Source organism: Convolutriloba macropyga, chromosome 15 (genome assembly GCF_964194025.1).
Source record: "Convolutriloba macropyga chromosome 15, txConMacr16.3, whole genome shotgun sequence".
In the NCBI taxonomy this organism is placed as follows: domain Eukaryota; kingdom Metazoa; phylum Xenacoelomorpha; order Acoela; family Convolutidae; genus Convolutriloba; species Convolutriloba macropyga.
This window is the reverse complement of record NC_134482.1, coordinates 18,627,201-18,653,308: the sequence shown is the minus strand read 5'-3', so window position 1 is coordinate 18,653,308 and position 26,108 is coordinate 18,627,201. Positions and strand designations below refer to the sequence as shown.

At 38.3% G+C, this 26,108-nt stretch overlaps 3 protein-coding genes across 3 annotated transcripts in view; all 3 read left to right on the top strand.

The window, feature by feature from the left end:
* LOC142354324 (uncharacterized) overlaps positions 1 to 26,108 on the top strand; it is a 498,674-nt gene that overhangs the window by 148,223 nt on the left and 324,343 nt on the right. The window lies entirely within an intron of this gene.
* LOC142354323 (nicotinamidase-like) overlaps positions 1 to 26,108 on the top strand; it is a 496,312-nt gene that overhangs the window by 148,217 nt on the left and 321,987 nt on the right. The window lies entirely within an intron of this gene.
* Positions 24,323 to 26,108, top strand: part of LOC142354572 (reticulon-1-A-like) — a 36,105-nt gene continuing 34,319 nt past the window's right edge. Inside the window, exon 1 of the mRNA XM_075406898.1 lies at positions 24,323 to 24,720. Coding sequence (XP_075263013.1) covers positions 24,507 to 24,720 — 214 coding nt within the window. The 5' untranslated portion in view covers positions 24,323 to 24,506. The remainder of the gene's footprint in view (positions 24,721 to 26,108) is intronic.

Sequence of the window (26,108 nt, the reverse complement as noted above, 5' to 3'; positions counted from 1 at the left end):
CAAAGGGCGTAAAATTGGATCCAGAGTAGTTATCAGCAGTAAGTCAAAAATAAGTTTGGAGAACGATAAAGAAACTAAGAGCTTTTTTCAGTCTATATTTGAAAAAAAAATTCATACCATAACGGGCTATTTATATATTATACATACCATAAATTATTATTATACTATACATATTATTATTAGTATTATACATACCATACCTATTATACATACGATAAATGGCTCAGACACTCAATTGGTTGCAATAACGGTTCTTCTAACCCATTACAGAAACCAAATAATTATCCGTGGGTGGGTAAAGTCGTGTATTTATTGAAATCAGATAAAATCAGCAACCGAAAAAACTTACTTAGCCTGACATATTGAAATCCTTTTTGGCAAGTTGCCTTTGATTTTATTGGATCTCTACCCCCTAAACAAGTGGTAACCAATATGTTTTATTGATTGCAAATCAATTCATATGTGTTAGGAAGCAGTTCCAATGAGCAACTCAGAACGTTAGCGAAGGTATTGCAGGGTCTCAAGATTATGTTGCCCATCAAACTGTCTTAGTGATCAAGGCAATTGTTTATATCCAAACCATTTTGATACTCGCGTAAAGAGCCAGAGAGTTAGAAGTCAGCGATAACTTCATTTTTATGGTAACGTTAAGATTATGGTTACAAAAACAACCGCTAAAGAGAGCTTCGATAGGTACATGGATGACATCACCAATCGTGAAAATTTTAAATCTCTTTAGTAATGATGGCTTGCAGATTGTCAGTTTACTCTGTTGCCAATTACAGCCTTTACTTAACTATTTTTGGGAGATCATGCGCTTTACCAATTGATTACATGTACCAAAGAGTTCAGGCAAAATGTCTCAGACGACGTTTTGTTGAACAAATGAAAAATTGACTACAATATTATCATGAGTGGAGTTGGAAAAGATGGACGCGCGGAAAGGAACCAGAAAAAACTTCTATGATTGCACTTTTTTGTTGAATTTTAAGGCAAAAAAATAATTTATTATTGTTTTCAACAAAACCATTGAAAACTGGGCAGACAAAACATTTAATTATTTTAAAGTGGAAACTCAATCGTGAGAAATTCAATGACCAAATTTTTGTCAATAAAGATATTTACACTAGAAGCAAGAAAAAATTAACTTTTAGTGGTAGAACCACTTAAACAGTAGATGTACTGTTACCAATAAAATTATACAGAAAACAAAGTCCAGAGAAAATCAAATCGATGTTACTGAGGACAAAGTTTTTGTAGCAATTGGAGGGAGCACTCCAAATGTGAATCAAATAAAGATGCAGGAAAAAACTTCTACAAATATCTAAACCAAAATATTTGAAGAAACAGTGTGGCAACTAGGGGGGAGAATCGATAAACATTAGTTTTTGTAGCTTGAGATGGGCGTACTAATAAATATATACCTGTTAAAAACACACAATAAAACCTGCTTCAAAGCAGCCAATCAGTAGAAGCGTGATATCACGGAAATAAAAAACAGAAAAAGAAAGCGGCGAATTTCAGTACAGGTTTTAAAACGTCGGGAGTTTCAAATTACCTAAATTTAAAGATTATCTTTTGATCAATGACAACGATTGAGATTTTTAAAAACTCAAAATTATTTGATTTTATGTAGTACGACAACATGCAGAATGTATGGAAAAGCATTTGAAAGCCATTCTTGGGGTACGACCCCGAAAAATACGGAATGAACGAAAGTGCAAAACAACCAAATTTATGGACGATAGGTGAGACAGAATAGGACTAATCTACACTAAAAATGAATTGAGCAAATTGAAAATTTTCATGCTCGAGTTCATATGTACTCTAATGGTACTAAAAGTACAGATACTATGAATTTGTTTTACATTTGAACGAACCTTCTCAACTAATTACTAACTATTACCCAATAAAGGGATCAGCCTGCCAAAACCAACGGAAGGGAACCAAATTGAGTCACCAGGTACAGGTGAATCTGAGATCGGAGCTCCTAAAAAACTTTTTTAATAAGTTGGATTTCAAATAACCCGATTCAGAAACTGTTCAGAAAATCTCAAAAAATTAATGAAAGGAGATCTCGTGAAACGAGTAAACTTTGTATGCCCCGTTGATGCAAAAAGGCAAAATATGAAAAAACGAGAAAGCAAAGCCACGATAAATAATATTGTTTTCCAAGAACCTTAGCTTTTGAAAATAGAGAAACAACTGAAAGAACATGCGTAATTATTCAGGACGTATTCAAATAAGAGCCGACTACATAATATCAAGTAAATATTTTCGAAGAAGGTTCATTCCAATATTTGTTTAATATAAGCGAAAAGAAGAATCTTTTCGCAGTATTTAAATTCTCAGACTCTAAGAACGTAAAAAAGGCCTACGGTGGTAGGAACACTTTCTTGACAATCAAACCAAAAAGTAAAAACTTAATTGTTACGCTAAAAAACCGACACGAAAAGAAAAGATGAAATCAAACGATTCGAAACAAACCACAAAAAAATACGTTACAAGAACAAAACAGTGGAGCCAGCAGTTTGTAAAATCTTCCCAAGATATATGAGATTGATCCCGTAACCCAATACTAGATCAACCAATTGTGTAATATTTTTATTGGTTACTCGGAAACTTGAAACAAATAGAACAAAAGAACGGTCAAATAAAAAACTCAGAGCTTTCTTCTAATCAGGCCGTGTGATGTAGAGGAGTTGGTTGCCTTTTTACAACGTCATTCGGACTGAACCAAGGCGACAGTTTACTGTTAGAGGTATGGCGCAGAAAATTTTTTTAAAACCGCTGTTAAAATTAGTGATTTTAGTGATCCAGTCAACGAAGCATTTGGTGTGAAGACGGAAGCGAAAGAACAGCAACATCAACAGTAGATATTTCCAACTAAATCAGGACCCCGAAATTGAACTTCAATCTGTGGGGTTAGTGCTAAAACATAAATCTAATCCACGTAAACTGCTGAAAAAAAGGTAGGAAGAAGAAACTGTGCAAAAATCAACTGCCAAAACGTTGGTTGAGAAAAATTTTTGCAAAAACGAGACTGTTGGAAACCATACTTGGACTATGAAAACAATTTTTGTAATTATGAAAGTAGCAGATGAAGTATAATTTCTTAAAACCTGGTTAGCACAGATATAATACCGGATTTTTTGAAACTTTGTATTCCAAAATCAGATTTTCTTTCGAATCAAGCGGTGAATAGTTTTCAACTAAAACTGATAAGGTCGGAAATTACCACAGCAGCTGACACGCATCATAAATGTGACCAATAGCGAGCTGCTAGTCGAAAAGTTCTACCAAAACAGTTTGCCATTTCTGGACATGTCAATTAACGTACAACCGTGGGGGGACAATTTTTTGCACATGGTATCACAAACCATCAGATACTGGAACAATTCTGATTTATGGTAGCTGTCCACCCCTTCAACAAAAAAAGCATAAAACAGGGAACAATACATCACCTGGTTCAAGCCACCAGCAATTGGAAAGCGTTCCATGAAGCATTGACAAAAATCGAAGAAATTTGGGAACGTAATCAATATCCTAGGCATTGTGTAGGGAATATTATAAAGGATGCAATTAACCAGCTGCGAATGAAAGAACAAAGAAAAAGATAAAGACGTCAAAGCCCACGTGGTTTTTGAACTCACTTGTTATGGATGTAAATCCATCTGTGTAGGGCATACATACCGACATATTAACACAAGGGTTGCATAGCATGCCAAGGCGGACCCATCGATGGGAATACGTGCAATTGAATGTAACGGTAATAAAAAAGCTTTCCAGTGGAAGATATTAGACCAGTGCGGCAACCAATTTTAGTTAAGGATACTAGAGGCGCTCTATATCAGAACACAGAAACCAGCCATTAACACGCGCGACGAATACCGAATGCGAGAATTGACACTGAAAGCTTAGTTTGAACATGAAGTTCCAAATTGAAAGAAAGACACGTTATGAAACAAAAATTCAACTTTATAATAGAACAAAACCAAAGTAAGTTTAAAGTAAAATATGTAGGTTATTAATTAAAAAACATTCCGATATGCATCTGCTATTTCAAATTGAAATTGTATTTTTTTTAAGATGAAAAGTTTTGTAGATACGACTGTAGATATGGCAAAATTCGTTATAAATTTTTCAGTAAAAAGTGATTTTATTGATTTGCATTTTATCTTCTGGCTTTTCAATTTAGCATTTCCTGTTTTTTATAACCTGAGTTCGAAAACGTTCGTAAGAAAGTTTTAAAATGACAATCCTTTTTTAAATCTCTATGAAATGGAGACACCAGGTTATTTAACTTGGTCTGGAGTTACAGCCACCAGTGTCACCAATCTAACATTTCAGATTGTATGGTTTTTAAAATGAAACCAATCTGGCTTCTTGCCAGGGAGGTAACCTTCAATATGATGAGTCTTTTCTGACCAAAGTCATTTTTTTATTTTTGCGTTTTTGTTTCGAATAGACCATAGAAAAACTTTCAAAAAGATATAAACTCTGTGAGTCTAAAAGCAAAACCACTAAATACGGCAGAATTGGAAACCTTAGAATAATCTTGTTTCATAATAGAAGGCGATATTGTTCCTGTCATGGAGGTAACCTAATGACTGGAAAACCTTAATTGTTTGCTTTTTAATTGCCAATCAGCCAGAAGCCTCGAGAGACGTCACAATATTTTGAAATTAGCTTTGACCTCGGATGCGAATTTTGTCTTCCTTACTGAAACCTGGCTCTCGGAGGAAATAGTTAATTCTGAAACTTTTAGGTTCCTGTTATCAAATAATATCACATAGTGATCGGGAAGTTGGAGAACATGGAGGAGTTCTGATTGCTTCACGCTCTAACGGTGATTAAGAGGCCTTAGACTTAACGATTGAAACATTTTCTTTTTGTTGTTGCTGTGCAGTTATCTGTGAAGGAGTTTTATCATTCTTTGTTAATATGTACATACCTCCAGCGTCGTCGCGGTACTCGATTGAAATATCAACCATTGCAAATTGTTTTAGCCAAGACATCAAAACTTTTTCTTCTTTTGCTGATTCTAGAGGTATAGCAAACTATTCTTACTATTTTCTTGGTGATTACAATTTTTCGGGAATTGATTGGACAACCTTAACTGCTAAAAGCACAACCGAACAACAATTTCTTGACATCGTCAATGACTGTGGTCTAAACCAGTTTATCAACACGCCAACACATAGTCGCAGCAACATTTTGGATCTTGTTTTTTCCACAGTAGACACCCTCTCCTATGCGGTTTTAGATGCCTCGTTTACTGACCACAGAGTTGTTTGCTTTCAAGTGGCGTTACATAGTCACAGCACGTCTGCAATGGTCTATGCTAAATCGTCTTTCAAAGCACTCAATTTCAACATTGAATTGACACAAATTTATTGGTTTCTATCTCCTGATCCGTCCCTTCACCTTGACTACAATCAACCTTGGTACGATTAATTTTATGCGGCCATGTCAAAATCTTTGAAAGTTAAGCGTAAAAAACGACTCGACATGCCATTTTTCTTTTCTTCTCATACAATGCATCTATTGAACAAACGTGATACAATTACCAGAAAACTATCAAAAATGTTCTCTACCAAATTAGACTTTCAGAAGATGAATGAAGACATTGATACTTCTATTGAACTGATTCTCCTTGGTAGAACAGCTCAACTTGAATAATACAAAGCATTCTTATCGGTTGCTGCGATCACTGAAATCAAATTCGATGTATCCTTCCTCGATGCTTTTCGGCAACATCAAAGCTGGTAGCAACTTTGAGAACGCTCAGCTTTTTATACGATTTTTAGTTTTCAAAGCCAGTTCATTCATTTTACCAGAACTACAAGTGGAGGGTAGCATCCACTAGGAAGATTTCTCTTTCACAATTGACGACGTATACAATTTGCTTAGCAGAATTCCCTACGATTCAACAATGGGCATGGACTCAATTCCGGCTTTTGTACTCAAAGAATGTGCTCAATAATTGTCACCATTGGTCTTCGAGTTTTTCTTGCGAAATACTAAAACTCAGCAGTGGCCTTCTCAGTGGAAAACATCAACCGTTATTCCGCTTCACAAATCTGGGTCAACATCCGATGTGACAAACTACAGACCTATCAGCATCCTACCGAAATTGTCAATTGTTTTTGAGCGTTTATTATTCAACTTCATTTACTCACGAGTCTGTTCCAAAATAAAACGTGAACAGCACGGGTTCATGAAACAACGTAGCACGGTTACTCAACTCATTTCGTACTTGGACAAAGTTTATGCAGCTGAAGATACAACTCACCATTGCTTAACTGTTTATTTGGACGTGAAAGATGCTTTTGACTCAGTTTCGCACGGATTACTATTATATAAATTATCTTCATTTGGTTTTGATCACAACCTCCTAATGCTTTTTCAATCATATCTAATTGGTCGAAAGCAAGTTGTTAAAGTTGACAGATGTTTTTCAAGTGAAGCAGTGGTGACGTCAGGAGTTCCTCAAGGTAGCGTACTGGGTCCACTTCTCTTTATCATTTTTATTAACGATGTTACAGACTCAATACAACATTCTGAATATTTTCTTTATTGCGATGACCTTAAATTGTTTTCTGTTTCTTCAATCGACAAAATTCAAAATGATATAAACAGCTTATCCTCCAGGTCAGTTTTAAATGAGTTGGACTTTCATCCAGACAAGTGTAAAATTTTGTCTTTTAGTCAACGCTACAATAATGCTGACCTCTCTTTGAATGGGTCTCGCTTGAAACACGTGGTTTCAATTGTAGATTTGGGCATCACTGTGTTGAGATAAGCATGTTGACCTCTTTTATATAAATCGATGGTGTCTTCTATTTTGGAGTACGGTTCGCCTGCGTGGTATCCTTAAAATTTCGGCATTGCGAAAAATGGAAAAATTTCAAGCTCGCTGTCTCAAATGGGTTCTGAATTTTAAAAAGTCTTACCTTGAAAGTTTGAAAGTTTTGCACATCTTTCCTGTTTCTTTTCAGCTAATACGAACAGACCTACTCCTTCTATAGTGAACCATAATGTATGACATGCTTATAAATTACATATTGAACGCATAATTCAAAATTTTCACAAACAAATAGGAGAATAAAACGAGATGGTTACTAATAGTAAACCGGATTTTAACAATATAGAGAAAGCATCATAAATAATTATGGGAATCATCATGGAGTTTCATCTTGACGGGACGCGTCAAGGAAGGTTTGTTCATGACGGGATTCGTCAAGCAGGTAAACTTTTTATCTGTTAGTTTAACTAACAGGGACCCGTGCGGTAGAAAATTACAATGAGAAAATCCCATAGAGATTAACGAAAATGGGTAAAAATAACCTAAGATTAATTAACCATTGATAGGACTGAAACCAAAGAACATATTCAAAACTAAACCTTACACAATCGAGCTGCCTCTCGTTAATTGCGTTATATCTCTCATGTTCACAAAACTTCTAATATTTACAAGCAATAGATCTAACTTTGTATTAAACTGATTGTACATTTACATCTGCTCAATTAAATTCAAGTCTGAAACTTGGAAAATTTTCCTGAGTAACTCCGAGGTTTAAAGTGCTTATGAATAACATCCAACCCAAACCGTAACCGTAGACAGTGCACGGATATTACACTGGCGACAGAGATTTAAAGGAAAGTTAACATTTTAAAATCTTTAACAAATTTGTCGGTAGGGAGACGCAAATAAAAAGCACTTTAACCGCAAAAACTCCTGAAATCGAAATATTCTCAAAACAAACACAAAGATTTGGGATAAAAAATCTTCAATTACCACCAATTTCTACCAATTTTTGTGGTAATCAATTGCAGAAGCCACAGCGGAGGACATCAGTCACATGACATCAGTCGCAGGAAAACAAGTGAGAATTTACTCGCGTGGTGCTATCTTTTACTCGTTGGTGGAGACAGAAACTTCCCTGTAAGGAAAGACCGCATCATACCAAGTGAGTAGAAACAAGGAGTTCTTTCTTGTTTTTTTCGTTCGTAATTGAAACTGATCGCCACTGTGTAATTCTTATTAGTCTAGGAAATATTTTTTTCTTCTGACCTTAGTTGCTAAATTGAGTTTTAGAAAACGAGCGGCATAACCATCGGAAAAAACAGTGCGGGATAGTCGCGTTGTTAAATCAATTGAAACAGTTGCTGAAAGTTATATTTTGACTTTTTCTGAAACTACCATTAAAAAAAGATAATATAAAGCGAAAAAAGTTGATCAGGTAACAATAAGCAGGGGAAAGTAAAAGAAAACTAAAGCCCCTAATATCGTCCTTGCCGTAAATAGAAAAGAAAATATATTAAAAACATCAATAAAAACAAGGAAAATCGAAGTTCAGCCAGAATCATATTAAATGTAAAAAAGAGAAATTAGGTGGGACAATCGTCTATAAAGCTGTAAATTAAAAATTACTTTAATATAAAGAAAAATAGAATAAATAAGTAAAAAAAGAAGTGCCGTATTGAAACAAGCGTTAGATTTTCATAAACAAAAGTTTTTAAACATTAAAATAAAGAGAGTGCTTTAGCAATTCAAAGATAAAAATAGAAAGCACCTTCCAGTGACGATCTACTTGGTAATTATTTTATAGAAACTACTAATTTCAACAACTTAACAAATATTTAAAAGGGCACGACACAAGTAGTGGAACAATAAAATGGCAACGGGCTCAATCTCTAGAATGCTATTACCGAAACCATTTACCGGTTCAAACGACTTGGAAAGTTACGTGACGTATTTTGAGCTGTTAGCGGAACTACAAAAGTGGAGAAGAACTGAAGGAGATCCGGCTTGCGAAGTTGATGAACGGCCGCATTACTTTGCACTTAGGCTACAAAAATCTGCCATAGAGTTCTATCGCACTCTACCGCAAGCTACAAAAGAAAATTATGATGAATGCGTTAAAGCTTTCTGAGAACACTACAGCGAAAGACCGGTCGTTTTCCGGGGACGGCTAGTTTGCTGCGTACAACAACCAGGAGAAAAACTGACAGATTTTCTGGGAAATTTAAAGCAGTTGGCTTTGAAAGCTTACCCAACGGAGTCGCAAGTCATTAGAGACCATCTCGTTCTGAGAAAATTTCTAGAAGGAATTAACCATAGTCAGGTGAGGTTAGATCTCAGAAAGCAAATCGGCGACAAGGATATGAAAATTGAAACAGTTTTGGAAAGAGCATTGCATCTGGAAGCTGTAACAAGAATAGAGGAGGAAAAGCAAACACCAAAAGTTGCGGTAATTAGACGAGATGAAACAAAAGATTTAGTGGAGGCCGTCACCAAGCTTTTAAACCAATTGTCAGTAGATGACAAACAGCGAGAAAATCGTCAAAATCAATCTAGTGAGCGAAGCGGTTCCCGGGGACGGTGGGGTGACGACAGACGTGACAGAGGAAAGCAACAAGATCGTGGGTTTAACGATCGGCAGCGATTTCCAACGCCAGGACCTAGTCTCCGAGACAGATCTTTTGGAAGAGAGGAACCGTCTAGGAGGAACAACAGGCAGGGTTTCAAGTGCAGAGCCTGTGGACAAGAAAGACGCCTTTCGAGGAATTGTCGAAATTGTTTCCTATGTGGAAGTTCCCAACACTTGACAAGAAACTGCCCTTTTAAAAAGAAAACCCGGTGGTCATTAGAACTGCAATGTCATTAGAGTTGGTTCGACAAAATGTCAGAACTGCAATGTCATTAGAGTTGGTTCGACAAAAACAATTAAATGTCTAAACGCAGAAATCATACTTCATGGGAACAGATGCGTTGGATTAATAGACAGTGGAAGTAGTATATCGTTTTTGAGCTGGACCACATACCAAAAACTGGGAAAAGCGGGAATTGTTGAAACATGCACAAAACGAGTGTTAACAGCCAAAAACTCAGCTGTCAAAATAATAGGCAGAGTAACTCTTTTGGTACAGTTGCAACCAAGACTACCGGAGGTTGAACAAGAGTTTGTGATAACGACAGACGAAGGTATAGAATGTCTGCTGGGAATTGATTTCCTGAAAACCAATAAATGTGTATTGAACTTACACGAAGAGAAACTATATAGCAGTCATTTTAAAATTTTAATACCGCTCACTACAGAGAAAACGCAAGGTGTTCAAGTTTTTGAAATTGTGGGACAAAACACTTATATACAGAGTAAAAACGAAAGTCTAATGAAAATTAGATTAGCTGATGAAAACGGAGAAAATATTCCGGGAGTGGAAAGATTAGTGGGAGCAATTGAAGATTTTGAATTAAAGACTGGTTTGCTTTTAGCCGCCTGTATGTTATCAATGGAAGATGATTGGAGTTTGATAAAAGTGTTAAATCTAACGGACGCACCAGTAACCGTGTATAAAAGCACTAAAGTGGGAACTTACTCTGAAAACAAACAGAACTTAGTTGTGAATGGAATTTTCACAAATCAAAATGAGCCAAAATCATTGAAAACTTTTCAAATGGAAAAACACGCAAACTTGGAAGGTTCTAAACTAAATGACCAGCAGAAATAGAAAGTACAGGAATTGTTCACGAGACATCAACAAGTCTTCTCACGAAACTCAAATAACTTAGGATATTCTGACAAAATTAAACACCAGACTAAACTCAACAAAGATGCCCAGCCGTTCAGAAGAAGTTATTGCAGTATGAGCTTTGATAAAAGAAAAGCAATGAAAAAAATTGTCGAAGATCTAGAGGATGCAAAATTAATTGAACCCACCCATTCGTATTGGGCAGCATCAACACTTTTGGTGAAGAAGAAAGATGGCAGCTACAGGCTAGTTGTAGATTGCAGAGGTTTGAATAAACAAATCGAGAAAACCAGTTGGCCGCTACCAAGAATAAACGACGTTATTGATTCTCTAGACGGAAATTGTTACTTTTCCAATATCGATTTGACATCGGGATATTTTCAAATGGCACTTGATGAAGAGTCACAGAACGTAACAGCTTTTGTAACTCCAATTGGACTCTACAAATGGAAGAAACTACCCATGGGTTTGGCGTCAGCGCCAGGAGCTTTCCAAAATTTAATGGAATTGATCATATCGGGACTCTCCTATGAAGTGGCTTTAGTATACCCGGATGACATAATCATCTTCGGTAGGTCCTTTGAGGAGCATCCCAACCATCTAGATCTCGTACTTGGGCGACTTAAAGACGCTGGATTGAAAAAAAAGGCTCAAAATGCAGGTTTTTTTAGAAAAAAATTCATTTCCTTGGACACATTGTATCAAATAAAGGCGTAGAAGTGGATCCGGAGAAAGTAGCGGCAGTCAGTAAAATGAAAAACCCACGAACAATAAAAGAATTTAGAGCTATATTAGGACTAGTAGGCTTTTACAGAAGATTCATACAAGATTTCGGAAAAATAGCAGAGCCGCTTTATAAGCTATTAAACAAAGAAGAACGTTTTACTTGGAGCAAGAAATGTGAATCAGCAGTTGAACAACTAAAACAAGCTTTACAGAAAGCACCGTTTTTGGATTATCCGAATGACACGGATCTCTATACGTTATCCACCGACGCCTCTTTGTTTGGCATTGGCGCAATTATTTCCCAAAGACAACAATGGGGTGAAAGAGTTATTGCATACGCAAGCAAAACGCTCAGCAAAAGTCAACGAGACAATTCTGCGACAAAACTAAAACTTTTTGCAATAGTTTATTTTACTCAACACTTCACATATTATCTTCTGGGACAAAAAGCTTTAATTGTTACTGACCATAGGGCCCTCAAGTGGTTATATAGTTTTAAGGAATCAGACGGATCTTTAATGAACATTGCGGACGCTTTGGTATGGCCATGACATTTTATCGGGTTCGAGAACAATTCTACTGGCCCGGGATAAAAAAAGATGTCCACGAGTGGGTAAGTTCTTGCGAAGAATGCTGTCAAAAGAAATCTCCACACCAGAAACACATACACAGGCTGACAACGTGGAAACCAAGTCATCCCTTCTGGCAAATTGCCTTAGACATTATGGGACCTTTACCCGAGTCCAGCGGAAACAAATACATTCTGTTAATTGGAGATAGGTTTCCAAAATGGTGTGAAGCAATTCCCATGAGCAACCAAGAAGCTTCAACGGTAGCTAAGGCCTTTGTAAACGTATGGTTTTCAAGGTTTGGTTGTCCGGCAAATCTTCATTGCGACAAGGGCAGTAATTTTATTAGGACTAGTAGGCTTTTACAGAAGATTCATACAAGATTTCGGAAAAATAGCAGAGCCGCTTGATAAGCTATTAAACAAAGAAGTACATTTTACTTGGAGCAAGGAATGTGAATCAGCAGTTGAACAACTAAAACAAGCTTTACAGAAAGCACCATTTTTGGATTATCCGAATGACACGGATCTCTATACGTTATCCACCGAAGCCTCTTTGTTTGGCATTGGCGCAATTATTTCCCAAAGACAACAATGGGGTGAAAGAGTTATTGCATACGCAAGCAAAACGCTCAGCAAAAGTCAACAAGACAATTCTGCGACAAAACGAAAACTTTTTGCAATAGTTTATTTTACTCAACACTTCACAAATTACCTTCTGGGACAAAAAGCTTTAATTGTTACTAACCATAGGGCCCTCAAGTGGTTATATAGTTTTAAGGAATCAGACGGATTATTGGCCCGATGGATAGAAAAGCTCGGACAGTTTGACTTTGAAATCAAACACGAAGCGGGAAAAAAGATCCCTAACGCGGACTGTCTGTCGAGAGTTCCACAGACTGAAGACCAAGTCAAAGACTGCGATCGAATGAACCAAATAAATACGGAAGAAAAAAATATCTGGTCCATTGGACTAGGGAAATCTGCTGAACAACTAGTTGAACATCAGAAAAATGCAGCCGACCACATTATAATGAGAAACTGGATTAAGAACGGGAAATGCCCTCAAAGAAAACACATGGCAGGAGCCTCTAGGGCACTGTGGAAACATTGGAGTGATTTCGGAAACTTACGGATTGAAAATGATCTAATCAAGAGACAGAAACGTATTGACGAATTTAATAACTTAACACAAATAGTCATTCAGAGATCACTTTTAAAAGAAAATCTACCTTTCTTTAATGAACATTGCGGACGCTTTGGTATGGCCAAGACATTTTATCGGGTTCGAGAACAATTCTACTGGCCCGGGATAAAAAAAGATGTCCACGAGTGGGTAAGTTCTTGCGAAGAATGCTGTCAAAAGAAATCTCCACACCAGAAACACATACACAGGCTGACAACGTGGAAACCAAGTCATCCCTTCTGGCAAATTGCCTTAGACATTATGGGACCTTTACCCGAGTCCAGCGGAAACAAATACATTCTGTTAATTGGAGATAGGTTTCCAAAATGGTGTGAAGCAATTCCCATGAGCAACCAAGAAGCTTCAACGGTAGCTAAGGCCTTTGTAAACGTATGGTTTTCAAAGTTTGGTTGTCCGGCAAATCTTCATTGCGACAAGGGCAGTAATTTTATATCGAATCTTTTCCAGAACATGTGTAAAGGGCTGGGAATTAACAGGACTTAAACAACAGCTTATCACCCTCAAGGAAACGCAATGATAGAACGCACCAATTGCACAATTGAAGAGAGTCTTGCAAAATATGTGGGTGAACATCACAACACCTGGAGCGACTACCTTCCGCTAGTAATGATGGCGTACAGATCATCAATTCACTCTGTTACGAAGTACAGCCCCTTTTACCTATTTTTGGACGATCATGCGCGCTGCCGATTGATTGCATGTATCAAACAATGCAAACAAAAATCTACCCAATTGTGAGTGATTACGTTGGTTGCTTGAAAGACGAACTACAAACGTGCCATGAGCTGGTACGGGAAAGCATGGATGTGGAGCAAGAAAGACAAAAAACTTACTATGACCGTAGCACATTTGGACCACAATATGAAGTAGGTGATTTAGTAATGGTGTTCAACCCCACAATAAAAACTGGCCAGACAAAGAAGTTTAAATCCTTTTACAGCGGACCTCAGGTAATACGTGAAATAATGAACGATCTGAACTTTGTTATTGAGGATGTGAAAACAAAAAACAACAAAAGGTCCACTACGATCGACTCAAACGTTTTAACAGTAGAAGTGCTACCACTGATAAAAAAGAACCTAAGGAGGGAACGATTGAACCGAGAATAACACAAAACGACCTTACGGAAGACAATGATTTTGTGGAAATTGAAGCGGTGACCCCAAAATTGAATGACACAAAAAGAAGAGAAGTTCAAACTGAAAGAAAAATTAGTCAAATTAATCCTAATACTGAAACTCACAATGAGACAGTCAAAGACGAATCGTTTCAAACACCCATGGGTGGGAGTACAAGAGAGTCAATAAAAACGAACATCAACAATAAGAGCAGAAGCACAAAGATACCTGCGCCCAAAGTAGTCACACAGCAGAAGCGGGATAGTCTGGTGTCAACATCCGAAAGGAGTGAAGGCGAAGAATTTCCAAATAGGAGCACGGCTTCTAGTTCGCAAAATGTCGCCGAACGACGATATCAGACAAGAAGTGCGTCGGGAATAACAAGACCACGGAAACTGAAAGACTATTTTTTATTCAATGATAACGATGCAGATGAAAAATTTGATAATGATGTATTTTTTTAAAAGGTGATACGACAAAATGCAGAGGGCGTGGAACCCACATTGGATTGTGCAGCTGAACTGGAAACTTCTTAAGTTGGTTAGCATATTAGGTTTTTCACAATCCTTGGAGATTGTGGGGTATGGTTTTGAAAACATTCTACAGACGGAGAAATTTGCAATGACAGAACCGACAAAATGTGAAACGTCACATATAAATGAGGAGCAATTAAACAAAAGAGAACTGATCTACACCAAAAGCAGCTTGAGTAAACTAAAAGACTGCATGTACAGGGCTGCATATACGGTAACTGTGCTGAAAAAAAGTAGTTGGTATGACGACGCAACTTACTTAAACGAAAAATCACAAATAATTCCAACGTTTTACCCAATAAAAGAGTCAGTCTGTCAAAATCTATGTCAGGGACACAAAGCGCGGTTACCGGGTCTTGTTGATTTTGAATTTAATGCTCCCAAAGAAGTCCTCAACGAGATGAATGTTGACCGAACCGACGCTGAATTTGTTCAGAAGAAATCAAAAACTTTCATGAAAGGCGGAGATGAGAAAGGAGTGAATTATGTCTACCCCGTGGATTGGATCAATCCAAAAGGCGAAACACAGAAAAGTAACATCATCATAAATGCTGAAATTTTCATGGGGACTTTGTTCATTGAAACTAGGGAAGCAATTGAAGGAACATGGTTATATTTTAAAGACCCTTTGAAACAGGAGCAGACATTGTTATATCAAGGAGACACATTTGAAACAGATTCAGTACAATATCTGTTTGACCAAGACAAAAAACCAAACGTCTTGACGATCGTTAAATTTCAGACTTGATAACAGCAAAAATAGTCCGCGCTGGAAACAAAAAGTATTTGACGAGCAAATTAGACAGAAAAAGAAACTTAGTTGTCCAGTTGGAAAACAAGGCAAAATATATAGACAATTTTCTGCTTTTTGAAACAAACCACAGAAATTTGTTCTACCCAACGGAAAAATTGACGGCCACGGAACAAAATTTTTCAACAACAGATGTATCTGAGACAGATCTCAGGGACATAAAACTCGACCAATTTTTTTGTGTGGGATTTTCGAGGCATGATTGAAAACCTGAAACAAATAGAGTTATTAAATTGTCACATAGAAAAATTGCACAGAGCTATGATTCTAACGACATCAATTAACGGAAATTCATACCAAATTTTGTTAAGTCAACAAAACGCTCTGGGTACACACGCAGAAAGAGTGGGAGGAATACTTTATGTCCGTGGGTGCGCTAAAGTAATCGTACATGTTGTCGAAAAACAGTTTTGTATGGAGGAAGTACCAGTTAGGGTGTTTTCTGACAATACCTCAGAAGTAATCAGACACATGGACCCCATTTATAGAGTATTCTATAGAAATTTCACACTGATTAATTGCAACCCCATGTACCCGAACGCTCTTGAATTGCAGAATGGGTCATGGATAACATATGGGCGAAGGATACAATTAATTGAAAAACCCAATGATATGCCTAATTATGGAGTTAACGTCAATTGGTCAACTTCGGCGCCAATGGAAGGGTTTTTCAATGACAAGGACCTGGAACTTAGCGAAAGGGCCCAAAGGTTAAGGCATTCGAGAAAGACGATAACAGGGAGAGAAGTTTTCCTGGGACAGGGAGGTTTATATGAGCATGAGACTATAGAGTATTTCAACACGGACTTAAAGTACAATAATCAGTGGCATGAATTGCTGATTTTTGAATACTTGGGTAATGAAGTGAAACAAATCTGGCATGTGGCCAGGGAAATAACCATCAGTTTGATGACTATTTTTATTGGATCTAAAATCATATTTTGTTTGGTACGCGTGTTTCTTTCAATCGATAAGCTACGCAGTGGCACCAATCCTGTAATTGCACTGCAACCCATTAACCCAATGGGGGAACTAGGTTATTTTCATCATCTAAAACAACGTACAAAGGAACAAAAGTTGACAAGAAAAAGGACAGTTGAACGGTGTGAGGGTGAAACAAACATTGTAGTTATAAAAACAAAAAAGGCAAAATCTGTTCCAGATATGGCAGAAATTGAGATTGATACATTAGACTGAATTACGTGTATAATATTTAGGAATGGCAAAACCAAAAATCGGTGATTTTTGCTACTATCTACCAGAGTTGTTCGAGGTCAGGTCGATAGTCAGGCACCAAGTGTATCGGATTGTTGGATTTACCTCAAACAAAAGGTACGTGGTGCCACTGACGCAGCTGCAACCACTCAATAAAGTGGATAGAGCCGCAATTAGTGTTGGGGAGTTAGGTGAGATGCAACACAGAATCCAGGAACAACAAAAGAAGATTGACAACAGCGAAATGCTGGGAACAGCCGGGGCTCGGCTCGAAGAGGAGCTCCGGCAGTCAAAACTTGAAAGTCAAAAATTAGGTGATCAATCGCTGGAGACCAAACGGCAACTTGAATACGCTGGGAATCAGTGGGAGTCCTGCAGGAGGCAGATAGAAACATTGAAGAAAGAGTTGGAGGAGGTTTCAAATGTAGCCTAAACAAAAACAAGGGAATGTATCGCTCTGGTGGACGAGCGGGAGTGCTTAGCTCGGCAGTTGGAGAATGCCGAGATAGACAATAGAATGCTAAGGGGTAGAGTAAAAACAGAGCAAACCTCAAAGAAGGTCATACAGAGGGGGCTGGAGGCGATCAACGCGCAGAGCCCGTGCAGTCGACCTCCAAACTTTTATGAACTTCTATTCCTGCCACAGGGGGCCCCAGCCAGTACTATCCAGAAACATTACAAAACGTTGGCAATGCTCTGTCATCCGGACAAGGGTGGTCGTGAGGACTTGTTCAAAATCATTCTTCAAGCAAAGAAAATTATGGAAGACGAGGAGGCCCGTAATATTTATGACAAGTACGGGATTGAAAAAGCTCAGGATTATATGAACTCAAAAATGGACTTTTGAAACTCTTGCTATGTGAGTGAGTGGAACACTCACATTTTCTAAGAGGGAGGCAGTATAATGAACCATAATGTATGACACTCTCAGAAATTACATTTTAAACGCATAATTCAAAATTTTCACGAACAAATAGGAGAACAAAAAGAGATGGTTACTAATAGTAAACCGGATTTTAACAATATAGAGAAAGCATCATAAAAAATGATGGGAATCATCATGGAATTTCATCTTGACGGGACACGTCAAGGAATGTTTGTTCATGACGGGATTCGTCAAGCAGGTAAACCTGTTATCTGTTAGTTTAACTAACGGGGACCCGTGCGGTAGAAAATAACTATGAGAAAATCCCATGGAGATCAACGAAAATGCGTTAAAATAACCTAAGATTAATTAACCATTGATAGGACTGAAACCAAAGAACATATACAAAACTAAACCTTACACAATCGAGCTGCCTCTCTTTAGTTGCTTTACATCTCTCATCTTCACAAAACTTCTAATATTTACAAGCAATGGATCTAACTTTGTATTAAACTGATTGTACATTTACATCTGCTCAATTAAATTCAAGTCTGAAACTTGGAAAATTTTTCTGAGTAACTCCGAGGTTTAAAGTGCTCAAGAATAACATCCAACCCAAACCGTAACCGTAGACTGTGCACGGATATTACACTTCTATGGAAATTATAAAATGGGTTTGTTGATTCGAATCGCAATACAAATTTTGTCTGCTCGACATCAAGAACTCATCAGTTTGGACATTTTGATGTTTCAAAAAACAAGAAATTCAAGACGGATGAACACTTTTTGAATCGTTGTCAACGAGCCGCAAATCATCTGATGAGAATGAATATTATCGACTTTGACATGTCTTAACGTCAGTTTACCTATGCAATCGACCAGGTTTTACGCACTCGAATTGAATCCTTTGACCTGGATAACTCATGTTATTTTTATGTGAAATGCTGTTGCTCTTTTGGCAGGACATAATCTTGACATAATCTTAATTTAATCACCTTTTGATCTGTAAAAGTTGTTTTAGCATTCTTTGTACGCTCTTATCTTCTTCCCTAACAAGGAATTGAGTCTTTTACTACTATTACTACTACTACTAATATATAGGAATGGCAAAACCAAAGACCGGTAAAATGCGGTTTTCATCTGCCCGAGCTGTGTGAAGTGAAACTAGTGATTCGACATCAATTCTATCGGATTTATAGAACAGTAACGGTACTTTGTACTGCTGACGCATTTATAGGTCCAAGACATTGTAGACAGAGCTCGAATTAGTGAAATTGAAGTACACAAGATGCATGACAAATTACAGGAGCAGCAGCAGAATGCTAATTGAAATGCTTGCAACCTCCGGAGCTTGGCTAAAAGAAGAGCTCGATCCGTTGAAGTTGGAAAGTCCAAAACTGAGTCACTAGCTTCAAAAACTGAAAGATTGTTGGAGATCAATGGGAATCAACGGGGGTCCTACAAAAGACAGGTTAATATGCTAATAGAATTCGGAAGAAGCAATTATTGCTCAAGTAGAAGAAGGGAGTACCTTGTTCTGCTTGACGAGCTGCAATATGCTAGACGAGTGGGAGCTGGAGAATGCCGAGTAAAAACTAAAATCAAACCGCGATAGAACAACCATGGACATGACCAGAACCAACTGCCATTGTACAAAACATTAACTCAAAAAATTCGCTGCCTCGTCATGAGTAACAAAATTTCTCGTCATGAGTAACAAAATTTCTTATCTGTTACTTCTAGTAACTTTCATCTCGACTCGATCTTCATGTGACTTAATAATTTGTAAAAACAACTTAATAATCTTTGTTCCTTAAACAATTTGACAGTACTCTCCATCAATAAAATGTTTGAAGTGCTTTAGAAATCCTTAACCAAAATAGTAAAAGTATTGCCCGGATGTTACAATTGCTGGATTTCGAAAGTTTTTTTTCAACAAATCTATTTCATTTGATGATAAAACTCTTCTTTGCGTCATTGTAAATGACATGACACCCACCGCCAGTGTTTATCGCAGAGACTACTCTGGTTATAAACGTGTAACCAATTTGATAATACCTGTAGCGTTGTGCGGGAGAGACGGCATGACACTTAATTAGTTTTTCGATAAGGCAAAGCTCTGACTCACTGCCTAGAGAGTGACATATTAGTGTAAGTTTGAAATACAAGCGTTTTTGCGGTAAATTTATATACGCTGCTGTGATGCAGAACAGACTCAAAAGATTAATTTGCCCGTTGATTTATTACCAAATAATGAGGTAAAGAGTTTCAGTTAAAGTGTTTTCACTTGTGTTGCACGAGTTGATGTTTCATATCCAACTCCACGAGTCAGCGCCGTATTTCTTAATGTTTTCTAGTACGTATTATCCTTTTTTTGGATATTCCATGCATTTCTTTTCCAACTGCTGTTGATATGATTTTGACTAGGGAAGCGGTCCTGAGAAATAATTTTGTTTCATAGGGGGATCCCTGTTGCGTTCATTGAGTGGATAGTACCCTTTTCCACGAAAAGATTTTAGTGATTTGCAATTTATTTTCTGGTTTTTCGATTTATAGTTTTGTTTTGTTTATACCTGGAAATAGTTCTAAAGAAAGCTTTTAAATTGACAATTTTTTAAAACATCTTGATCAAATCTGTCAATTCAACATGCCGCAGCCCAGGAAGGGGCAAGTTGTGTTTTCTTTGTCATATTAGCCAGATCAACAAGGAACATTTAAAGATTGAAGAATGGTGCATATTCTGGCGGCAAGTTCGCTTTTACATGCATTAAAGCCTAAAAACAGCAAACATCTAAAACAGTTACTGCCGTATGTGACGGCCATTCCGGGTCTTTCATTCAAACCAAATTTCAGAAACGCCGAAAAGAATATAAAAAACGCCGGAAATAAGGGTCACTTGAAAGACCGCAGTGATTTCGTGATTTGGCACGGCGCTAATCGAAGTCTCACTGAGAACACGAGGCTTGAGGGCGCGACATCCCCTCAAGCAGAGAACACAGCTCCTCAGAAGTGCGAAGCTGATTTTTGTTCGGATGTAGCATATAGTGTCGGCGTACTGCTCTCCGCATTTTTCGCTGATTTTGGTTGCGAGTTGTTTCATAACGCGCGATGCTGATGGCCCAGCACCGCCCGAGCAAGCAAAAACCAGTGCGCTGAAACTGCTGTGTTCGGTTTCGCGGATTCGCTCTTCGTACTTATTTCGCTTGATGCTCTCGTGATATTTGTATGCATCTTTTATGGTCTTAGGGCAGCTCTTCGCGTAGGGGTTGAAAATCTTCACATCGAAGAAAGTGCGATTAAAGAGGAAGCCCCACAGACCGTTTGCCCTGATGTCCAGTCGAGCGTCATCATCAGTAGTGGTGGAATTACTCGAGAACATTTCTCCATCGAGCGACTGAAGTTTTGGCTCTATCTGGACATCGTGGCAAACGTCATCCATCAGGTTTGCAAACACGTCTCTAATTTCGTTGTGTCGTAGGTGCGTATACCCGCCTTTGGCGCAATGTAGGGCATGGGTGAGGCTGAATTCTTTCCCGCATGGGCACATAGCTGGCGTATTCTTCGCTTCCCAGGTGGAGCGAAGTGCTATTCCATCACGGAACTCAGTCTTCGTGAGATCAAAACCATGTTTTGATAATGGAAGCGCTTTCAGACAGCTAGATGCTCCTTTCTTCGGGGCCAGCTGGATGATATACTTCATTTCTGGTAGATTGTTTTCGATTCTGGATTTTTTTAAGTGAGTTCACGTTGCATGTCTGCTTCTCTGTCTGAGACTGATCTTGGTTTGTTCTAATTAACATTGTTGAATTTCGAAGGAATCATTATTAAATGACGCCAATGGACTTGAGAGTTCAATTGATTGCTCAAGATTTTTATGAAGATCTTGTGTCTTGTGGGAGGGCGATGTTAAGCCCACCCATTCTGAGGGGGAGTGAAAAAAAAGTTCTCTTTCCTCTTGGATTATTTCTTTGCCGACGATGTTCGGTATGACTCGGTCAAGCCGCTCCTCCACCTTGTCCAGAACCCCGTCCATGGAAGGTGTAGTACGCGAGAGGAAGCTCAACTTCTGTTGAACCCCCTTCGTCAAACATGCATAGGCATTCTTGGGAGAGGTGAGAGCAAATTGACCAAGTCTGTCTAAACTTTTCGTTTATTTAATTTCTGCATGTTTCAGGATATTTTTAATGGCCTCAGAGCTACCGATTACTGATCCCAGGACTCGAGCGCCCTGCGTGATTTCCACATTTGTGCCTGCAAACTCAGTTGTCGCTTGGGGCTCGCCTCCTGGCTTTATTATCAACTGACATTTCGGAGGATTAACAAGATATCCGTACTTGGGACCAAGTTGAGTGAGCTTGTTGAAAAGTGCCCTGATATCTTTCAACTTACCGACGACGCTACCATCATCAGCATACCATTTTTGTGTCAAAGAGGCATTGTGAAGTCTTGATATTAGGGGTAGGGTTGCGATTCCATACATTGCCATCGCAAGGGGATCGCCTTGTGTCGTACCTACCTGAGACAGAATGGTCGGCTTACCGATGTAGAGATGAGACGGATGGCAATAGGAATTCTGTAAGGCAACATGCAATGATGGGCATAAGGCTTTCACTTTCTCTAATGCTGTTCTCTTATTGAGCACATTAAATGATTTTTTGGCATCAAGTAGTAGGATTGCTTCGTTTTCGGGATCATCAAATTTGGCGAAGTGAATGTATGGCTTGTTCTATGCCGCATTTCTGGACCAGGCACAGCTGCATGTTTCCACCAAGGGATGTTAGATCTTGCCTGATGCAGTCGACGATTATGCGTCCGGTGATGCGATGCATTACTTCACCAATACCAATAGGTCTCACACCTGGACATTTACCCAGAGCCACTAGTCGACAAACATTGTATGCCATCAAATCATCTGGTGGTATTATGGACGTGGCCAGCCTCTTAGCAAAATTGGTAACAAGCTTGCACAGGTTCGCGGATGTTTGCCCGAAAGCAGAAAGTAGTCTACGCGAGTCATCGGCATTGAGACCTGAAGGCCCTGCACTGCCATGAGTCTTCATTGCATGCTTTTGGACAAGCCTAGCTCTGATTTTGTCGAAAACAGCGGGGTGGTAGGGGTGTTGGCTCTGAATGCAGTTGGGCTCCAAGGGTTGCCCTTTAGGATGTTTATCGCGTAAAATCTCGAGGACCGGTCTACCGACTATGAGATTGCGAGCACGCCGCTTTTATGCTCATCTGAAAGAACGCGAATAGCATTACTGATCTTACCACGAGACATGAAATCGTTGAACATCTTGATGTCAGAGTGTTGCTTTTTCCTTGAATTCATTCTCATTTGGATTGCCTTCGCTTCACAGAACAGTTCTGAAAAGTTGCAGCTGTGCCATATACGCAGTCTACGCTTGATGGTCTTATTGCTCGATCCATCGTCTGTGTTCTTTATTCGACAGAGTTAAGTGCGGAATTATCATACAGAGGGTCAGAGAAATATCGATCTATCCGTGTTTACGGCAATCGTGGAGCTATCTTCGGCTTACTGCTCCCCTGTCTTGTTCTTACTGAGCATGAAGAACGATGGCTTCCATGTGATGACCTTGCGGTATATTTCGTGCACTGTTATCGAGTGATGAGGCTAGAATTTGTCCCAAAAATTATCCGATGGTGCTGCGACGGAACTTTCGAGGGCGTGCGATGTTGCAGGATCTATGAGTGCAGTGTTGGGAACGGTCAACTCATTGTGTGGTGCCGGCGATGCGATTGCTGTTTCGGTGGCTGCGGTGGCCTCAGATCAGCTTTTGCAGCTGAAGTTTTCGGTCCACTCTTTCGCTGCGACTAGGCCACTGCATTTCACGTGAAAATATTTATAACACGTATGACACCAGAGGGGACCGTAGGGGACCCTTGCAGAGTGGACAATGGGTTTGATCAGCCATCAGGCTACGGGCTTGGAGTGGGGAAGGCTGCACTGAGGGGGACTAGATTAACTTAATTAATTAACTCAAAACCTCCCACAAAAATAAATACATAGCCCCCACACCATGATGGGGCATTGGTTATACGACCACTAGCCTGGAGTGGGGGAGCTATAATGAGAAATGGGTTTTCACTTGAGTTGCATGAGCCCCCGGCGCATGCAACACGAGTGTAAACATTTTAACTGAAATTGTTTAGCTTCCGTTTAATGAGAAAGACCCATAATATGCACCCAATAACCAGTAAGTTGAGGGGGCACACGGGAAAGATTCAATAATTTTTAGAGAAGGAGCAGATCTGTGGTCCTGGAATGTTATTTATGGAAGTTTATTGATTTCATGATTTGCACACAGTAGTAGAATGGGTAATTTAAATGAGGTTTTTTTCATGCCTTACATGCTTCCTTAGATATATAATGTTGGAGACTAGGTATAGTATTCTTTAATGCATTCCTGATTCATTGTAAGTTTAATTGGTTAAAATCTCTAAATCAAATTCTGTCTTCTATCGAAGCGTGAAATCTTAAAACTTAATGATACTAATTTAACGTGAGAAGTTACTCTTAAATAAGCTTAAAGTTACAGCGTTAGATCGTCAAATTATGTCTTTCATCGTACCAATTACACGTTGGATTGAAAGCGTTATGTACTTAAGGTTTATCTTCTAACTTTATTTCCGTGGATTTAGACAAGTACTACATTTATTAGTGAGCGACTTTAAACCGGGTCTGCTTTTAAGGTAAACTGCTTTCATTTGAACGGTACATTTTTGAAAATCACGTGTGTTTTGGTTTATTTATAGAGACTAAAAATTAAGCGTATTTTTGTCCAATCAAAGCTGGTATATTTGTTCTGCTTTTCTCATTTTATCCCACTATTGTGCTGTTATATATATCCCTAGGAAGATGCGGAGGGGATAGGAAAATTCACCTGATATTACAGAATATTTGCTATGGTAGAAGAGGATAATGGCTACGAGCTAGTCAATAAAATGACTGAAAGCAACGAAGATTTACCAGCTGATATTGGTGACAACCAGCAGCACCCTGTGTCCGAAACGGGTGACATGGATGGAGTGGGGGGTGTGGAAAACGCTGAAGAAGTTGTCAAGTCTTCCTTATTCGGAGCGACCGAAGATCTTATCCAGATAGATCCCTCGCGAAAAGGTAAAGTGATGCACCTCGTCATATATAGTATTACAAACTTGTTAATTTATTAATACGTGCATGTAGAAAACTAATTCAGAAATAAACGCCGCTATAATAAACACGATTACAGTTAATAAATACTTTCGCTGAAATTCTATCAACTCACGTGCGCAGTTCTATTTATTGCTAGTAAACTAGCAAACTACAGAAGATTGTATAAGCGCTTTGACTTTTGTAATTCCGTTTCTGCTTATTAGCAGCAGATGGTAAATTAAGAACCCGTTTCCACAGCCTGGATTTGATTAATTATCCATCGTCACCGCTTTCGTCCAGTCCTTGAGTTTGTCAGTCTTATACCAGTTGACAAGAACAAAACGAATTTGCCAGTTGTAGCAACTTTGAAAATAGTTTCTAGTTGCACAAATTTAGTTCTATAAAAATTCATCTGAATGCTGACTAAAAAATTGCTAAGGCTCCGCTGAAATTTAGTACAGATTATAGTAAACATTCCTAAATTGAAGACTTTAAAATTAAATTTTTGATCTACAACTTGCTATAACTTTTGGCCTTTCTCTATACCCTGCCTTATTTAGATCTGTTTCGGAACCGCGGTAGAGATTTTTCTTGATGCTAATTAGTGGTTAGTGTTGGATGAGTTTGTTTTGTAAGTTAATGGAAAATTTGTTGTGATTCTTGAGTGTTTTTCAAAGTTTTTTGTTGACATCTTTAAGTTCCGAATAATGGTAATTTTTCTACCATTAGATATGAATAACGTTATCAGTTGGAATTGTATTGGACTGGTCTAATTATTGGCAACCGCAAAGCGATAGCTGGGGCTTTTATTGGCTTTCTCTTGGTTTTTACAATTCATAGAATTTGAATTGTATTAAGAGGCTGTCTTTTTTAAGATCTTTTCACACATTTTAATGAATGAAGTCAAATTGGAAAAGTGATTTTGGTCACGCCTAAACAGGAAATGGAGCGGAAAAGCTAGTGGTTTTGCGGCGTCATTTTTTCACTCCAATTTTAAAGTAGAGTGAAAAAACGCTATTTGAACGGAATTTTTTTTTTCGATTGAGTTGTTGTTTTAATAAGGCAATTTCACTTTGGTTTTGCTATTTTTTAAGACTCGTAGAGTCCTTATAGTTTTCTATTTTTTAAAAAAAAATAAAAGTGAGCGAGCAAGAAGACTGGAATTTCAGGGAGTGAATAAAGTTTGAAAAATTTGTTTCAGTGAACAAATTCGTAGAGTGGAAAAAAGAGAGTGGTTCTTTTGTTCATCCCTTTTTTTAAAACACAGCGATAAAAATTTAGGTGTTAAAAACTTTCCGCTGAGCAAATAATTTTTTTGTTCATGTGCGGCCTTTTCATGTTGTTTTTTTTGTTTTTGAAACTTCTATGCTGTC